This window comes from Lepisosteus platostomus, chromosome 11, assembly GCF_059453375.1.
Source record: "Lepisosteus platostomus isolate fLepPlt1 chromosome 11, fLepPlt1.hap1, whole genome shotgun sequence".
NCBI lineage: Eukaryota > Metazoa > Chordata > Actinopteri > Semionotiformes > Lepisosteidae > Lepisosteus > Lepisosteus platostomus.
The window spans coordinates 4,301,771-4,319,285 of record NC_142621.1 but is presented as its reverse complement, the minus strand read 5'-3'; the positions used below and the strand labels follow the sequence as shown (position 1 = coordinate 4,319,285).

General features: G+C 42.6%; 1 protein-coding gene across 3 annotated transcripts in view; it reads right to left on the bottom strand.

Moving 5' to 3' along the window:
- The window catches only part of slc44a5b (solute carrier family 44 member 5b), a 105,727-nt gene that overhangs the window by 16,189 nt on the left and 72,023 nt on the right, over nt 1-17,515 (bottom strand). For all 3 annotated transcript variants that reach the window (XM_088597980.1, XM_088597978.1, XM_088597979.1), the window contains exons 4-11: nt 13,036-13,120; nt 10,571-10,655; nt 9,590-9,718; nt 6,863-6,923; nt 5,853-5,976; nt 2,811-2,894; nt 2,327-2,439; nt 1,532-1,663 (exon numbers count right to left, since the gene is read on the bottom strand). In XM_088597980.1, the coding sequence (XP_088454106.1) occupies nt 1,532-1,663; nt 2,327-2,439; nt 2,811-2,894; nt 5,853-5,976; nt 6,863-6,923; nt 9,590-9,718; nt 10,571-10,655; nt 13,036-13,120 (813 nt within the window). The remainder of the gene's footprint in view (nt 1-1,531; nt 1,664-2,326; nt 2,440-2,810; nt 2,895-5,852; nt 5,977-6,862; nt 6,924-9,589; nt 9,719-10,570; nt 10,656-13,035; nt 13,121-17,515) is intronic.

Genomic DNA, 17,515 nt, shown 5'->3' with positions numbered 1-17,515 from the left:
TGCTCTACAATATTCAGATTCTGTGCAAGGGATTATTTTCAGTGCAGGTTTATTTAGTGGAGAGACACAGCTGGCTCAGTGCTTCAAAGACAGCAGGATGATTTTTTAAAAGCCTCGTGTCTGAGATACAGGGATGTCATATCCCTGTGCGGTGTGGGTGGACAGTTCATTAAAGTGCACATCTACCAGTAACATGAACAATCCTGCCACAGTCCGTCCTTGTGACTACCTATCCCACTAGAGTTTACTGCTTATTAGGTAGACAGCTTTCAGGGTTCAGCTCTCTGATATTGGTCTTGGCCACACGACTGGGATAATTATGGGGTTGTTCAGAACCTCTTTGTGAGACTTGTCACTTTAGCAGATGTTGTCACAGCGATTAAGAGATTTACCACTTGCTTATTTGACTAAAGCAGATTCATTAACCTTTTGACAGGGGCTCCTGAAATTGACAAGCCCTCAGCAACTAACGGCTTATTAGACAAAAATCATTTGCTGGCTTGGGTTGGCAGGGATTAAAACTGCTCCATTGCGAGGCTCGGTCTTGTCAGTGCTGCGGCACTCTGGGAAATGGAGATCAAGAGCTTCGCTTTCATCAGCTGAAGCCATTGTCTGGCCTTCCTATCACTCTGTTTGGACCTCAGCTTTCGGGCACAGTGGAAAGAAAGGAGTACAGGATTTCTTCGGCCTGCTCAGACCGTCTGAACAAAACAGACAATGCAGAGGAGAAACAAACAGGACACAGAGCCGTCTTTGTGGAGAGATGCAGTTTGAAAGATATGAATGAACAGAAATTCCCAGAAATCTTAACATGGAAACAAAAGTTCTTTATTTTTACTGTATGCCCGCGCAATTTGGAATCGCAGGATTCAAAACTAACGTGAGAGTTAGAGCTGACGGGAGGAGTTCCATGTTACTTCCTGATGTCACTGTGAGCCTGCAGAGACCCACATTCTCCCTGAAAGCTCAGAAGACCCTGGCTGATTAATGCCCACTCTGCACCAGTGGCACTATTTCCTGGTGGAAACCCCAACCCACTTGTCTGCTAACACGACCCCGCCTCAAACTACTGGTGTCTGGAGCGCAGAGCTCAAACCCGCACTCGGAGAGAGCTGGAGTTTTCTTAGTACCACTAAGTTGTCCAACCACTATGATCAAAAGCCTTTGTGTATTTTGAGTTTTTGTTACCACTTTGCATGACAAGTGAGAACAAAGTGTGTCTTAGTCAAAACCCCACTGAGTTCCTTGAACGCTAAAAACCCAAGACGTTTATCATTAGACAGTAATGAGACGGTACTAGTCTGATTAAGAACTAAGGGATCTCTCTCTCCTCTACACACTATTCAAATAATATTCAAAGACGAAATGCAGGTCAGCAGATACTGCCCTATTCCTAACAATATTGAAAACAGGTGACATTTTTGCTTGTGGTTAAATGTTTTTATGTGCAATTCTGCCCATTTTCTTTATTTTAGTAATGAACACAGGCCTTTAGGCTCCACGCACGGATGTATGTCTCTGGCACACTCACTGAAAATGAGCCAGGACTGGGTGAGTTTCAGGTAGACGGTGAAGTCTGTCTGGAAGCCGATGTCAGAGATGGTAACGTCAGCGCCAGGCTTCCCTCTCAGGGTGTTGTACTCCCAGAAGCAGTGCCAGATTCCTGCATGCAATTACATCCCATTCACACCGACCCATGAAGAGACAAGCAGCACTCATGTACAGTAAAGTCATGGCGTAATGATCACGACGTCTACAGAGAAACAGCTACAGTTGCACATGAGAACATTAGATGTAAGGACTATATGGGTTTTAAACCAGGGGTTTTCCTGACTATATATACACTGGATTACTGGTTATTGGCATGATAGCTTGTCCCTTTATTTGCATATACAACACATCTACTGTACTCGACAGTAACGGACTAAGGTGCCAGGAACTCTAAAGAAAAGGCACTGATCCTATTCCCCCCTTACTAAACTAACACCAGGTCCAGCAAGGCTGAGGAGGGAGACAGCAATGAGCAACTTGTTTCCACATTCAGTTTTTCCCCCAGGCATTAGTTGTGCAATGCTTTGAGATGCCTTGACAAAAGGTGGTTTACAAGCTACAGATTTCTTTTTCAGAAAAGGCAGTACTTGTCAAAAAGATGAGAATCTTATTTTGAAGGGGGGCCTATTTCATCTGCACGCCTTTGCCACACATCAGTTTAACAGGAACTACAGAGAACTGCAATAGGCAAATGATTAGCTCCATGACCCCCCGATCTAGAGTTGTTAAAACATGCGGCGGCTGTGGCACAGAGCTGTGTCAGAGTCAGACTGACCGTATCCGATAACTCCAATGACTCCGAAGATGATGAGCCAGAGAAGCACCCCCGCAGTGAAGCGCAGGAGCAGGATGAAGACCAGGCTCACCACCATGGCGATGAACAGGCCTCTGAGGAGACACCGCACACATGCACACAGGTTTCCTGAGTCATCTGGCCTGATCCATGTTTTTACACCAGTGACCGTTATCATCTTGCACAGTACTGTGTTTTTTCCCCAGTTACAGCACAATCAGTGACACTTTGGACTTTTTGATACAAAAACTGCCTTAGCAGTCAGAACCTGAATGTAGTTCTCCATAGCACTGGAAGCCAGTGTAGTGAGACTAACACAGAAGTAATGTAGGCATTTTTATTTGTTCTACATAGGACCTCATCGATTGAACAAGCTGAAAAACTGAACAGATCATGTTATTACAACCTAGCTCACACAACTCATGTTCACTGTTAAGGTTATTCATCTGTGTGTGGCATAACTTACATTAAAATCCAAAACCATGAGCTGGCGTAGTCTTCGAAAATCTTCATCCCAACTTCTCTGGCATCAAGAAGACTGTTTATCGCTCTGCAGATGATAGATACTGGAATTCAGGATGTCAGATTTAAAAGGCAATTTCAGAAGAAAAATGCTGCACATTATGCTGAGCTAAGCAGTTCATTAGAAGGCTGTTAAAATTTTTGGCTTAGGATGAAGCGCAATGAGTTCAGCCCCAATAAACCGCTTTTATTCTACACATTTAATGTATTAGTAGTATAGTGACAACAAGGAGCAGCGGCAATTTTGTCTCATAATGCTTTCTCACGGGAGGTTTTTCTTATCCTTTCTAGATTTTCTTCACTATAAATATAACAGGATTTGTCTCAGGAAGAGGGTGGGCTCATACATTTCCAAAAAAGCCCAGAAAGCTTCTATCTGACAGCTGTTCAAGAGCTCAGCCTCCCAGAATTGTTGCATGAAGAGATGCAACAGGAACACACACCAGAGGCATCGAGAGCAATCAAACAGTGTGCTTGCTCGGTAGACCCAGAGAAAATAGTGACAGTGTGTGTGGCAGCTGCAGTGGTTCTAGAAACATCTTCTGAAAACACTAAGGCATTGCTAATTCACCCCACACGCCTGTTATTGTGTTCACTTTTCAGCCATATTGCTCTTTCTACACATTCGACATAAAAGGTTGAATCCAATCAATGAGCTTCCACTAAAATGTGATGATTTTCAATGGGAATAAAGAACTTTAAACCGCCTTCTGCTCTCTCTGTTCCCTGCTCTCCGAGAAAAGGGGTTATTGATTTGCAACACTTACCCCAGCTCTGCATTAAACAATGCAAAAGAGGATCGAGAATCTGAACAGTGCCCTCAAAAACGAAGGAGCTGAAAATGAACCTCTTGTTGGCCGAGTTATTTTTAGGGGAGTAATAGTAATGGACCCAAAACACAATGCACAGAGCCAGAGAAGTAAAACTGAAGCCTGAAATCCTTCAGCAGACATTGATAACAATATTTCAGTACTGTGTTCAGAATTTGGGATATATTCTTCTCCAGCACCGCAGGTCACTCAGGTTAGTCAAGTGTTAACAAAGACAAGAGATGTCTGACTGAGGCCTTTCTGTGCTGTGACCTACTCGTATCACTATTCATGAAAATAGACAGCAACATTCCTTCACAACACCAGCAGAAGGCTCACACTGTAATAAAAGATAACTCAGGAACATTTTTTTTTCTTTTAAAAAGCTAATCTTATGTTTGTATACTATCCATAAAGAAATCTAGCATATCCGTGTACTGTGTCAATCTGGAGGTGATCTGGGCAGTGAAAGATGCTGATGGCAATTCACTGAGAATCAGGCAGGACTGGCACTGTCACACCAGACTAAAAAGCAGGAGGGTTAGTTAGCAGACAGCTCAGCGCTGGATTATGGTTAAAGGTTAAAAATGACTTGAGACCTTTCACCTCTCTGCCAAACAGCTGTAACGTGACTAGAAAAGAAAAGCACCCCACTTATGTTTCATCAGGTCAATGATAAAAAATAGGTTTACATTGTGCATCACAGGGGGGTCTCAAGAAAGATGGGTGTAAAAGCCTTTGGCGTGGAAGTTATGGGAAAATCAGAAATGTTTATAAACATGGACGTCTCATTCCCAGTTTCTTCTCAAGGCTTAATGCTTCAGAAATGAGTAATTGTCAAACACACACTTCACAAAACATTAGTGATGGCAACATAATATTTACAGTACTTGTAAAGTATCTATTTATTAGAGTTATGAGGCTTTTAAAATATCTATTAGGTCTTCTGGTAATTTTGTTTTCCAGGGAACTCCAGACTCCACATGGTGTTACCCATATGTTCTTCTCTTTATATAGTAGGTTATACAGAAACAACTTTATTCAGACCTTAAATTAGCTAAGAAAAGCAGGGCAATACACCTGTTGGAAAGTATTGAGTGTCAGATATTGTAGATAGGAAAAAAAAGCTTTAGAGAGTTGTCTCAAAATAACACACCTGTGCTTTTTTTGTTTTTTAACAATATTTTCCATTATAGTCCATAATAGCTCTCGCGTGTGTCTACACTGAAGAGGTGAGGTCAGACAAAAAAAAATGTGGTCTTCACAGTAACACAGGGGAGCTTCATTTAAAGTTGTGAAAACTGGGACAGAGGCAGCCGCAAGCATGCATGTCCTGTTTGTACAGATTTTAAACAGAATGCACGCAGCAGAGTGCGGTAGGCCTGCAGGAATAGCCTGGAAGAATATTTTGAGGAAATGGAAAAATGTGGCAACATTGCCGAGCTCAAGGGCTGCATTAAAAACTGTCTCACGCTCTAACAATCACAGTTTATTTTGCTTCTGGTTAATATCTGTCCTGCTGATAGAATAATAGAAGCGATTTTATAGAACCTTGTATACTTTAAGACAAACATCAGAGGCCATTGTGAAGCAGATACAAGGAAAAATCACTATCAATTGGAAGCAAGGAAGCTATATCAGTGCAAAGCATTGAAGGTGATAGAGGTATTGTAGTTGGACTGATCTGAATTTAGGGCATTTCTATAGGACAGACTTGTCTTCAAATAATTTTCTGTTTCACATACAGTATTTCATTGATTTATAATGACCTAAATAAAAAAAATGTTGCATTTGAGCCCCCCCAGGCAAAAAGCACTGAACTAGTTTATTTTTCACCCCTACGTAGGATTAGCAAGAGATGCTTTTACTATACTATATAATAGTCTCCAGTAGGTCTCCATCGTGTCCCCAGCCCGTCTCCATCATGTCTCCACTGTGTCCCCAGCCCGTCTCCGTCATGTCTCCACTGTGTCCCCAGCCTGTCTCCATCGTGTCTCCACTGTGTCTCCATCTTGTCTCCACTGTGTCCCCAGCCCGTCTCCACTGTGTCCCCAGCCCGTCTCCATCGTGTCCCCAGCGCGTCCCCAGCAGGTCTCTGGCCTGTATCTAGCCTGTATCTAGCCTATATCCAGCACCCTGACCTCAGTGTGGAAGTGCCTAAAAAGAGCTGGACTTACCTGGCGGCCTCTCGGAGGTCAGTCACGTTTCTCATTTGGCCTCGTCCGTCTTTGAACATAGTTTTGTTGGCAACAGTCAGCACCCCATTTCTGGTAGTGAAGTCAGGAAAGCACCGCTGAAGAACTGCAACAACCACCATAGGACATATTCAGGAGATACAGACAATACGCTACCAAAAAGTCACATTTTTGCATTACATGAAAGAAAAGCTTAGGAACAAGTTCAGCTATAACTATGTGGATCAAAGACTGAATGTTGGTTTTTTTGGGGTTTTCTGGAAAGTTATTGTCCAAAAATTGTCCCAAACTCAGACTGGTTTGTGAGTGATCAGCATTTGGAATAATGTATTTCTCCCAAAAGTCACTGCAAAAAAAAAAATGTTCTACTTATGTAAGGCTTTTTCACAAAAGCGTGTTACAAACATCTGCTTATTCATTGAGCAAGAAAACATCATTGCAGAACAGCAGTTAACATGAGAGAAACCACTTTGATTTGTTTCATTTTTTAATATTTTTAGTGCAGCAGACAAAATCATTCATCAGTTGCTAAAAGCAAGCACACGCCTAACCTCACTGCTCCCCAGTTTTCATTTCTTCGCCTACTCATGGTGGAATAAAAAAAAATCTCCACTCATATTCAACGTGGGATTTAATTTCTTCTAAGGAAAACGCACCATTACACCTACAATCTGACACTGGCGAAAAATTCTTACAAAAAATTATCTGTCTCTGCCAAAAGAACTGCTCTTAAAGTACTGTGGGTTGGGTTGTATTGCTGAATCTGGTGCATTTGGGAATTGAGATGAGGAGAATTTGACATTTAAATAATGAGATTGAACAGCTATCGTAGACATATTTGTGCATCTATTATGAAACCTTTCCCCTAGAGATAAACTATATTTTTCTCCATTAGGGAACAAAAGGTATACTGTGTCCCCATCTTTAATTTATTTTTTTTTCCTGATAAGATTGTAATTTATTAACACACACGTGTTATAGTTCATACTTACATGGTCTGCTAGGAACCAACATTGAGGGACAATCTTCATCTCGTAATACTTGTCCAACAGGCTGAAATTAAACGGGACAATTAAAAAGAGTCTCTCATCTGAAAAACTATTTTAGAAATGATTTAATAGGAACAAGTAGAAAAGCAGAAGAAAAGAAAAAAACATTTCGACTGGTGAAACTTTTTCAAGGGTGAGCTTCAACTGCTGTATTGATCGTCTTGAATAGATTTAATTCCTGTACTGTGGCAGACATCTTCCCACCAGTGTGGTAAGCAGAACCATACTGTTGGGGATGTTAAAGACTCTCTGGGACCTGCTTTCCTCAAAGCAGAACATCGGAAGAAAACATTTCTACAGCTGAAAACTTTAAGCTGAATGTCTTGCCTGAAGTGTGAAATATGTCCCACAACGTCTTAACACACTTTCATTAATTTTTAAGGAAAATACAGGCAGATCTGCCTTTCTTTCAAACCTACAGGTTTTTGATGAAATACTACTGTAGCATCCTGCTGATACATTACAAGGACCTTGCTTTTGAATAAGCTATTCATAACACATTAGAGCTCATTCTTTCAGTTTTTTTTTCTGTATAAGAAAATTATGTAGCATTAAAAATTAATTTAGTAAACCCAGAAAAGACATGAAGTACATTCTTTCAGCATTGTGGTATCTCTGTATCAAGCTCAATTATCCTGCCTTGTAACCGAACAAATATAACAGTTTAATTCAATTAGTACCTCCAATACCCCTTAGCAACACTACACATCTATATGCACATGGACAGCTGGAAACTCTGTGAAACACTGTGAAACACTCGTCATCTTGGTGCACATTGGTGGTGGTGGAGGGGATCCCCATTGCCTGTAAAGCGCTTTGAGTGGAGTGTCCAGAAAAGCGCTATATAAATGTAAGCAATTATTATTATTATTATTTTCTCAGTTTTATACACCTTAAAAGCTGCCCCTCCTTCCATTCTCTCTTAGTAATAACATCATAAAATATGAATGCCGCTTACTCTGCAGCTAAGCGCAAAACAAAAAAGCAATGAACGTCTGCAATATGACTAGCGCTCTTTCTTTACTACGTCAGGGGGAGAAAGCAGCCGGGGCTCTTGAAGCGTTGTTGCTTTGCCGGGCTACATATGGTGTGTTGTACTGACAGGGTGGACTCTCCCTTACTGTCGCCACCAGAGGCTGAAATGAACGCTCTCCCCACCGGCCTCCTCTGACGCGCTGCAGGGGAAGCCGGAAGCCCCCTCCCCGCGCGGAAGGGGCGCCTCCAGCGCGGGCGGCGCGTGCCGGAGCGGAGCGGAGCGGTGCGCGCGTGGTGTGGCACGACACCCTCGCGCTTTCTCATCCACTTCCTCCTGGACGCGTGGGAGAGCTGGCGCAGGGTCCGCCGTCCAACCCCGCCCCCCCACGCACGAGTGTCGTCTGCCGTGGTTTATATCGGGCCCAGTACATCCTCGTAGGATGTGCCAGCTCCCAGTCACTCTCCACTCCTGGGGAGGGCATGAGTCAGCCCAAGAACCACGGAGAGCTTTCTTCTGGCCAATTTATTTCGGTTTTTTTAATTATTTTTTTTTAGCCTAGTTATAAAACCATTTCACCGGACTAAATCAGCAGGCCTCATACAAAACAACAGCGCTGCTGATGAGAAACCCCTCTCCTCATAAGCATCAAGGGATGGCTTATTCATTTTTCTACAAAGCTTCGATTTCAGTAAATTGAGGGGTAGTGGAATGTCTCTTAAACCTCCATTTTCACAGCCCCCGTTCAAAGCAAAAATCACATTATAATCGAGGTTCCCCTTTCTCAACTTCTTTCACGGCTCACATAAAACAAATACCCCAGCTGTTAGTCGCTAAAAATGCTTTAAAAAAACAGTTGAAGCTTTTTAATGATGAACTTCGCTATAAGCAATTACAATTACTTTATGAGGGGATACTTAAGTTTGGGTAAAAACCATGAAAGCTTTCTGAAGTGCACAAAATTGAAAATGTCTTCAATGCAGAATGCTCTGAAGAAACAAACCTCAAACCTCAGTCACTTAAGCAAAAAGATCCTGCTTCTTGTCTGATGACTGACAGCTTGCATTAAGTGCTGTGAGCAATCTTGTGTCTGCCAGCAGTTACAGAAATGGGAATATCACTGTGAAGCGGGCTCTCTTTCCCCTTTGGAAAATGCTTTGATAAAACCAGTAGGTTTTTTCTGGAGATGACTCCCAGGTGATTGTGTCTTCTGCGAGTACATTTTTTAAAAATCCCAATGACAGAATTTAAACACTTAAAAAGAGATATGCCCAGAAGGAACCACAATTCCCGTGTGGAAATATTCAATTCATGATCAGAATTTAAAACACTCTGTTATGGAGGAATCCATAACGATTTCTTGCTCTGTCCACTTCCTGTTCTGCATCAGAAACGCACATTACCAGCTCTCCAGCTGGTCACTTCACTGCTGACCTGAAACTTTTTAAAAATCTTTTATCAAACACATTTCCTGCCTACTCGTTCACCACGACTGACGGAAGCGTCACTGGGCTGGACCGACCTCCCAAAACATCCAGTCTGGATCTTGGGATCTTTCAGGCGCGACAAGGGTCAGGTTTTTAAAAAACAAAACAAATGGTGATGCTTCCAGCAAAGCACCAGGAAGTGTCAGTGAGGGCAGGCTTTGCTTTCTGCTGCAGTGCAAGGCATGCGAGGAGGAAGGTGTCTGTCTGTACCTTCCTGGGATTGTCGAATCCTGGCTTGCAGAACTGCCGGTAGTACTCCCAGTAGCTCTTATTGTATCTGTAGGCATACTGCATGTCTAGGTAGGTGGCAAACCTGTCAGGGCACTTGGTAACACACAGCTAAGGAAAAAAAAGATTTTAGTTTTAATACAGGCATAATTATTATTTAATATAATCTGAAAAAAGATTCATTCATCTCTTTCCATCCACATGTTGCAGCAGTGTCTTACATAACCATTTGTTTTTATAATTATTACAGTTGGCAGGAGGCAGTTAAATTGTACCATTGAAAAGAGAGAAAGACCATGGTACGCTTGTCTTTCAACAATATCTAGGTAGCTCAGGACCTTTCACTATAAGGTCACAATCTATTCGAGCACTGAAGCTGGAGCACTGTCAGCACTGTTGGGTAATTGTCGCCAGTCAGCAGTTCAAGCCGTATGGTTTTATGTTCATTAGCTTTCATGAAAGTATAGTACTGCAGAAAGGTCTGTAGCTCAATATTGATCACAGCACATGCAATTAAAAATCATAGCATAAAAGAAAATCTATAGCATACTGAGCAAGGCATCTACATAGAGAACAAAGCAACCCCTGCTCCTATATTGTTATACAGCACAGTGCATCTACAGACTTGAGTAAAGGGTCTGCATAGCAAGAAGAAAACAAGGCATTTGATAAAACCCATTACAAGCCTCAATTTACTTGTACCTAGTGATCTCTCTTCATATGACATGAAAAAAACATCCTGAAAAGCAACCTCTAAAACTGGGAATAGCACACTAAAATTCCTAAAAGACTAATAAATGTACCTCACGTTCCAGCTTTTAGAAATACTTACTAAAAAGCAGATTGATGACTTAAACATGCAGTGATGTACTACATTGTCTCCTTGCTGATGTTTTAAGAGCTCGGGAGTTTCAAATGTGTGAGCAGGATGTTAAATGGCTAAAAGCAGGAGACCTCTCTTACCTGTGTGGTCGGGCACTGTAAATTGATTAGGACAGCAGGACTGGCACATTTCAAAATGTTGAAGTAGAACAATATGGCTTTTTTTCTGTTCCGGAAGAAAAAAGAAAAACTATTGAGCGGATTCTGGTCCACTTAGATCCTCCACAAAATACATAATCTTGCCCTCGGGCATGATTCCACCCATCTCCACTTTAGTTGAAAACTTGTTTGCTTATTATAGGGAGTGTTTTGTAATCTTTAATATTCTTCCAAGATGCATCAAATTGGAAATGAAATTTTTGGTTTCGCAACAGTTGGTTACATAATCTAGCATACCAGTAGATGGGCTTAACATACAAATCAGATTAAATAATTTTTATACGGTCTCTAGGGAAACGTCAGCTCCATTCTTATTTTAAATTCAGTATGTTTAGAGGCAATATGTAAAACAACTGTTTCTGTCATATCTGACCAACAGGTGTCAGTAAAGAACAGAGTTCTTAAAAATGCTTACAAATCCGTACCACAATCTACTTGCCTTGCAGATGGGGGAAAATGGTATATGTCTTTTCACACAAAGTTATAATTAAGAGGTCAGCGCACTTTTAGGCTGATGTATTCATTTTCAGCCGTATACCTGAAACGCACAGTAAAGTTTTATTGCCGTGGGCATGAGCCCTGTAACTTAAGAATGGATGAATGAAAAAATGCGGCTCTTTCTAGCGTCCCTAAATACTTTACAATCAATTAGAAAAACTCAGAACTTCTAGGGACCGTATGGTGATCACTGGTCAAAGTAGGAACCTTACGGCAAATACCCCAGTGTCAGATTATTAAAGCCAAAGCAGTGTGGGTTGCCAGCTGTGAGTTGCAGGGGGATACGGCTATCAGCTCATACTGCAGCTTTCTGAACAGCACCTCTGCATTTGGACTCTCAAATCATGGGCTCTCACATTTCCCTCTTCCCTTCCTTCCCAACTCCAGTGTAAGCACCTGAAGGACTACCCTGAGATGCGTGAGTTATCCAAGATTGAAGTTCTCAGTTTGCTGGGCAGGGTAGTGGTGGGTGGGTTTTGGCTCCTGACACTCGGACTGGAGAGGCTCCCTGGTGCTTTGTGAAGGACAGGAGGAGGAGGAGATCAAGCAGGAAGGGTAACTGGAGTCCACTGACGCTCTCGGCTTGAGCTTTCTGACACGCGCCGCCCCAGCACAACCTCCGCCAGACCAAATTAAATAAATAAACTCCTCCCTGGTCCCTGATCCATGCAAGAGCCCGTTCTGTAATTAATTGGCTCAATATTTTCTCCAGCACTTCTTTTTGATCTAAAGGAATGTCGGCCCAGCCCTGTCTCATTAATGTGGGACAAAGGTATTCATCAAAATAATGAGACTGGTTTCAAGGTAATTACCCAGGAAATATATGTTTGAGGGGGGAGCTGAGGGGGGAGACGTATTTAAAACGTGCCTAGTAATTTCTAAATAAAATCTCCAGAATATTTCCAGAGGAAATGTGAAGTCCACATGTTTCTTCCACAGGGTTTCTACATGGCCCATGAGCTTGGAGTACTGGGGGGCAACACACTGCTGCCTTGCTGCACTGTGGGCCTGGGCTCAGTTCTGGGCCTGGGAAAACTGTCCCTGGTGTGAGTGTGTCTGCCCTGTGATGGACTGGTGTCCTGTCCAAGGTGTACCCTGCCTTGCACCCACTGCATTCTGGGATAGGCTCTGGCATCCCAGTGACCCTTAATTGAAAGAAGCAGTGTCAGAATGCATGGGCATGTTAGTATGTTGTTACACTGTTGTGCTTACTTTGCAATAGCTTTTAGCTTTTTATCTGGGGGCAGGGTAGGGTAGTGGGTAATTCTCTGGAGGCATAACTGGTGGGCTGGGGGTTCATGTCCCTGCTGCAGACACTGCTGTTGCACCTTGAGTGAGGTACTTTATCCCATTTGCTCCAGTGCAACCTGCCATATGAATGGGGACCATGTGCTCTGTGTTTGCTTAACACTACGGACACCAAGATAAGCGCTGGCCCAATGGGACTTTAGGACATGTTCTTTTATATAAATGCATATAACTAAATAAAAAGACGTGTAGATGGTAACGGCAGTGGTGTGTCTGTGAGTGAAAAGGATATCAGATAAATGAAATGGTTCCCATTTCTTTAATTGGGTTTACCTCATACATTACTAACTGGATAACAAAAGCATTGTTCCTGTCAGAAGATCACATTGTGCAAAGGAAAGCAGAAAGAAAGACAGAGAGTGGTCTGAAAACATTCAGCGATGCATCAGGTAATATTAAGAGTAGAACCCATGACATTTTGCTGAGCACATACCGTAACTTGATCATTTACTGTATAAACTACAGTCTTACTGACAAGTAGAAGCTTCTGGAGAGGCGAGACACCTGCTAAGGAACATGCTGAAAGGCTGACTTATCACTGGCAAAATTAAAGCTGTTCCAAAACAGACTGGAGTACGTACGTGTTTGGAGTGCCTTGTTGGCCACAGAACTGCCCATAGCTGTCAGTGGGGTACACCACTTTCCTTGGGTCTCCGTGAATCCAGGCTACAACAAAGAAGGAGGTTTATTATTGATTATTATTCATGTAGCTCCAATCTATTTGCCATCTGCATCAAACAGGATCAAGGATGGTGCTTCTTCGTGAAGGCAACAGCACTTTTAGTTCCGTCTTATTTTAACCTTTGACCTCTCATACAAGCCACTGGACAACGCACAGGCAGGACTGTCGGCGCCGGGGATGACATCACCGCTAGCGTGAGTTCAGACTGATCAGGGCCGAGGTGGGGGGGGGGGGGCGAACGAAACTGGAAACCGTCATGGATCACAGCATTAATACGCTGGGAGAGCTCCGAGAGAGCTGTCTCCACTCAGGGTTAGAAAAGATGAGGGGCATAAAGAGCATTATTCTTACTACTCTGATTTTTGCAGGATATCTCTCTCGCAGATATCTCTAATTATATCACATTAGCCCAGTACTCCAGATCCAGATGCATGATTCCTATCGGTTTCTGTGATCCAGTATGACTCTGGGAAATTCTTTGGACGCATTTCAATGCTTCTGTGATACTCCGACACTTCATAAACTATGAACAGTTCTAGGAACAATAAAACATATTTTAAGTAATTAGCTCTAATGAAGCTGTGCAATAAAATTCACGTTCAAAAACATTTTCAAGGAAGAGGATCACTCTTCTCTCATAAAAATTAAACATCTGAAATCTGGGTTCAAATCGGTTCACTACCTTTTTTTACACTGCAGAAGGCACATTTTCCCCTGTAATATCAGAACAAAAGGGTTTCAAAATCAAGAATAAATGAACTGTTTGGTTTATTTACTGACATTTAAGCCATAACCCTTCTCTTTAATTTCAGAAAATGTGGTACAATAGGTGCAGCAGCAGACAATTTTATTTGACAAATTTCCTTGAAAAGGATTTAGAAACATTTGGACAGCTCTTTCTCATTCTATGATGCATTATAAGAGAGTTTTCTCTCCACAAAGAACTCACTTTCCTGTCACCATGAGACGTGAAGACTATAACCCAATTACGAAGTGTGTAATGATGAAGGAGCAAACTTTGTTTTAGGCACCAAAATGGGAGGGGGTGATGAATGTCATCTCACTGGAACTGTGGTGTCTTTCTCTCTGTATATCATCAGCCTTCTTTTTGCAATAACTTAAAAAGCTTGCTGGACAGGCTCATCTGTCTATGAGTAAGCTGTATAGACAGCATACAAATCTCAGAGGGTTGTCTGAGTAAGAAAGGCTATGATATCACTGTTGACTTCATTTGTTTTGTCTGGGGGAGGAGGTAGGGGCTCTTTTAATGGACTGAGGTCATTCCAAACTGTCAAAAACTATGCAGACTTGTTTCATCTTTGTTTCGCCATTAAGTGCCCTTAGTGCACAGCAATTACAGTGAAATAACCCCCTTGTTGTTTCAGAGCAGAAAATATTACATCGGGAGAATATGCCCACAAAGGTAAACCTTGATTTCAGAAAAGTCTAGGAATGCATCAAAGTTAGGGGAAGCTCAGGAGCAAAACTTATTCGTAGTGAGAAAAATAAATAGCACAGTATATTTATATACTGTATGGGTACTGCCTACTAGTGATGGCTTCAGCTGTTGTCTCAGAAATGCTGTCAGTTTCATTCTCAGCACTGTGTGAGGAATAAAGTGTCATTTCTGGCAACATCCCACAATTCAGAGCAGTTTGATTAACCCGTGTGCATGAATTGACCTGGACCACTCTGTCTGAAGCTTGGGCCTGCGTTGAGTGGCCAGATCTCGTGCCTGCTGGTCCTAAACGACAGACAGGCTCGGAGCACAAAGACGCCACAACACCAACTCCTCCAAGATGGTGAGCTGAGCGTGAGGGCAGCCTGGCAGGAAAAACAAAACAGCGCAAGACCTGCAGCAGCAGGATGTGCGTTTCCCAGTTCAACACGAAATTAGGGGCACAAATCGAGTCCAGGACTGCCTATTAAACACAACTTTAGTTTCCAAACTTTTAATGAGATTTTTCCCCGAGAACATATTTTAATGTTAAAAATGTCTAACCAAACAGTTTTATTTATGGAATATAATCCAGTTCTTCATAAGCTGAAGTGCCTTCAAAGAGAGCACTGGGGGCAGAGTATGCCGCCCACCGCCAGATAGATAAATCTCTCAGTGTGCTCCGTTGCACATCAGCCAAAGGCATCTTTAATAGGAAGTACACCAGTGTAACGGGTTTGTTGTGAAGGAGAGTGTCCCTGGCAGGGAAGGAAAGGATCCACTATAGGTTTCCCTGTAGGGGTGGGAAGAACATATAATTGGAATTAGTGAATGTACTATATAAGTGACTATGGGGGTGGATGTTAATTTTAATAGTTGTAGTTATTGCCCCTGTGGCATAGTAGAAATTGGACCCGCTGTCAAATTAGTGGTATGTGTGGGACAGGTGTTAAAAAAGCTCTTCTGGTTGACTGCTGTAATAAGAAGAACCTGTGGATGGATCTGTTTCACATGAGTTTTACTTTCCTGTATAGCGCTTTCCCGCTGGTCCGGGTTACTCGCGCGGTCACATCACAATCCCAACACAACGCAGAGAAAAGACGGTGATTGTGGCGGTTTCGCACCCGCTACACTGCAGCCCAAGCCATCGTTTGCATCTCACACACAATCACCAGTGGCGGAGAAGAGTGGACCGACAGCCCAGCCGCCAGCGGGGAATATGGTCTGAGCAGCGCGTGCTGTGTTGTGTTCTCCCCTTGTTACGTAACATCTAGAGACCGGGGCTCTCGCAAAGCCAAATGGCAGATTGCAGCCTGCAGAACCTCTCGGCAGTGCTTCAGATCCCCATGCTACAGAATAATAATAATAATAATAATAATAATAATAATAATAATTGCTTACACTTATATAGCGCTTTTCTGGACATTCCACTCAAAGCGCTTTACAGGTAATGGGGACTCCCCTGCACCACCAACAATGTGCAGCCCCCACCTGGATGATGCGACGGCAGCCATAGTGCGCCAGAACGCTCCCCACACATCAGCTCTCAGTGGGGAGGAGAGCAGAGTAATGTAGCCAATTCATAGAGGGGGATTATTAGGAGGTGAGGGCCAATGGGAAATTTGGGGATTTTTAATGACCACAGAGAGTCAGGACCTCGGTTTTACGTCTCATCCGAAGGACGGCGCCTGTTTACAGTATACGGAATGACTGGTTGTCGGCTGTAGAGCCACCTGCACCCCCTTCTCAAACAGAGCGGTGCTGTACAGCACAAGCAGGGCTCCGAGCGTTTTCCAGGATAAATGCACCGCGCATCAGTCTTTTCATTCATCATACATGGCTTTCTCCATAAGGACCTCTAAATGAAAGAGCTGGGTTGAAAGCTCCTTTGATCTGGGGGAGGAAGGCAGTGGGAAGTTATGCCTTACTGAGTTTTGGATATAAAATATTAAGGGACCCTCCCAGCAGATAGAAGGGGGACACGCTGCATCTATGCAATTAACCACAAGTCTAGGAGACTCCAGCACAGCAGCTCCTCTTTTTTCTTTTTTGATCCTTCTTGCTCATTTGTACTGTCGAGGAATTTTGGAGTGCAGTACCAGATTGGTTTGGCATGTACTGTATGTCATGCTGTTTTATCTGCTTCCCAAAGTTTTTTTTTTAAGCGAACGTGTGTTGTTAAAAGAGAGAAAAGAGCATTCCACACATTGGCGCACTACAGTCCTTCTTATGGCTCAAACCTCCGATAGCCTTCCATGTGTGTTGTATATTCTTCTTGTTTAACCTAGGTTAATTTTGCGCTTGAGTTCAATCAATGGAAATGACTTGGATCTACTTTAATTTTCAAACCGATGATCCTTCATTCTCGTGTGACTGAAAACACCCACGTCTTAGCAGTGCTTTTTCAGAGATCTCTGCCCACTGGACATACGCATTTCTGAAACGCCCACATACAGTAGATGACGATACCAGTACACACTATTTTGCACTGAGATCCGACCAGATCAGTTAAACATTTGCAAAATGTGGGTTGTGTTGGTTTACACGCACAGCGGAGCATTGTAGAATTAGAGAAAGAGGGACATAAAATACCTAATTTGGCTTTCCAGTTCAATTAGCCCCCACTCAGACAGTAAAACAAATGTCCTGCTCATAAATTTACAAATGCACGAACCTTTATAGAGAATTGGATCCATACAGTACATAAAACCTTCTAAGTTTACCATTAGGCACCTGAGCAGAGGTTATATAAGCATCGATCTTCTATTCAACAATAGAGTGGTTACAAAACATAACAGCAAACACTAGCACAGTTAAGACATTTTTTCAAGATCAAAAAAATTGCATCAAGATTTTATCACAGATCAAAATTATGCAAATGTGGTCTTATCACAGGAAGTTGAGTACTCTGCATAAACAAACCACAACAGTGTTTACCAGA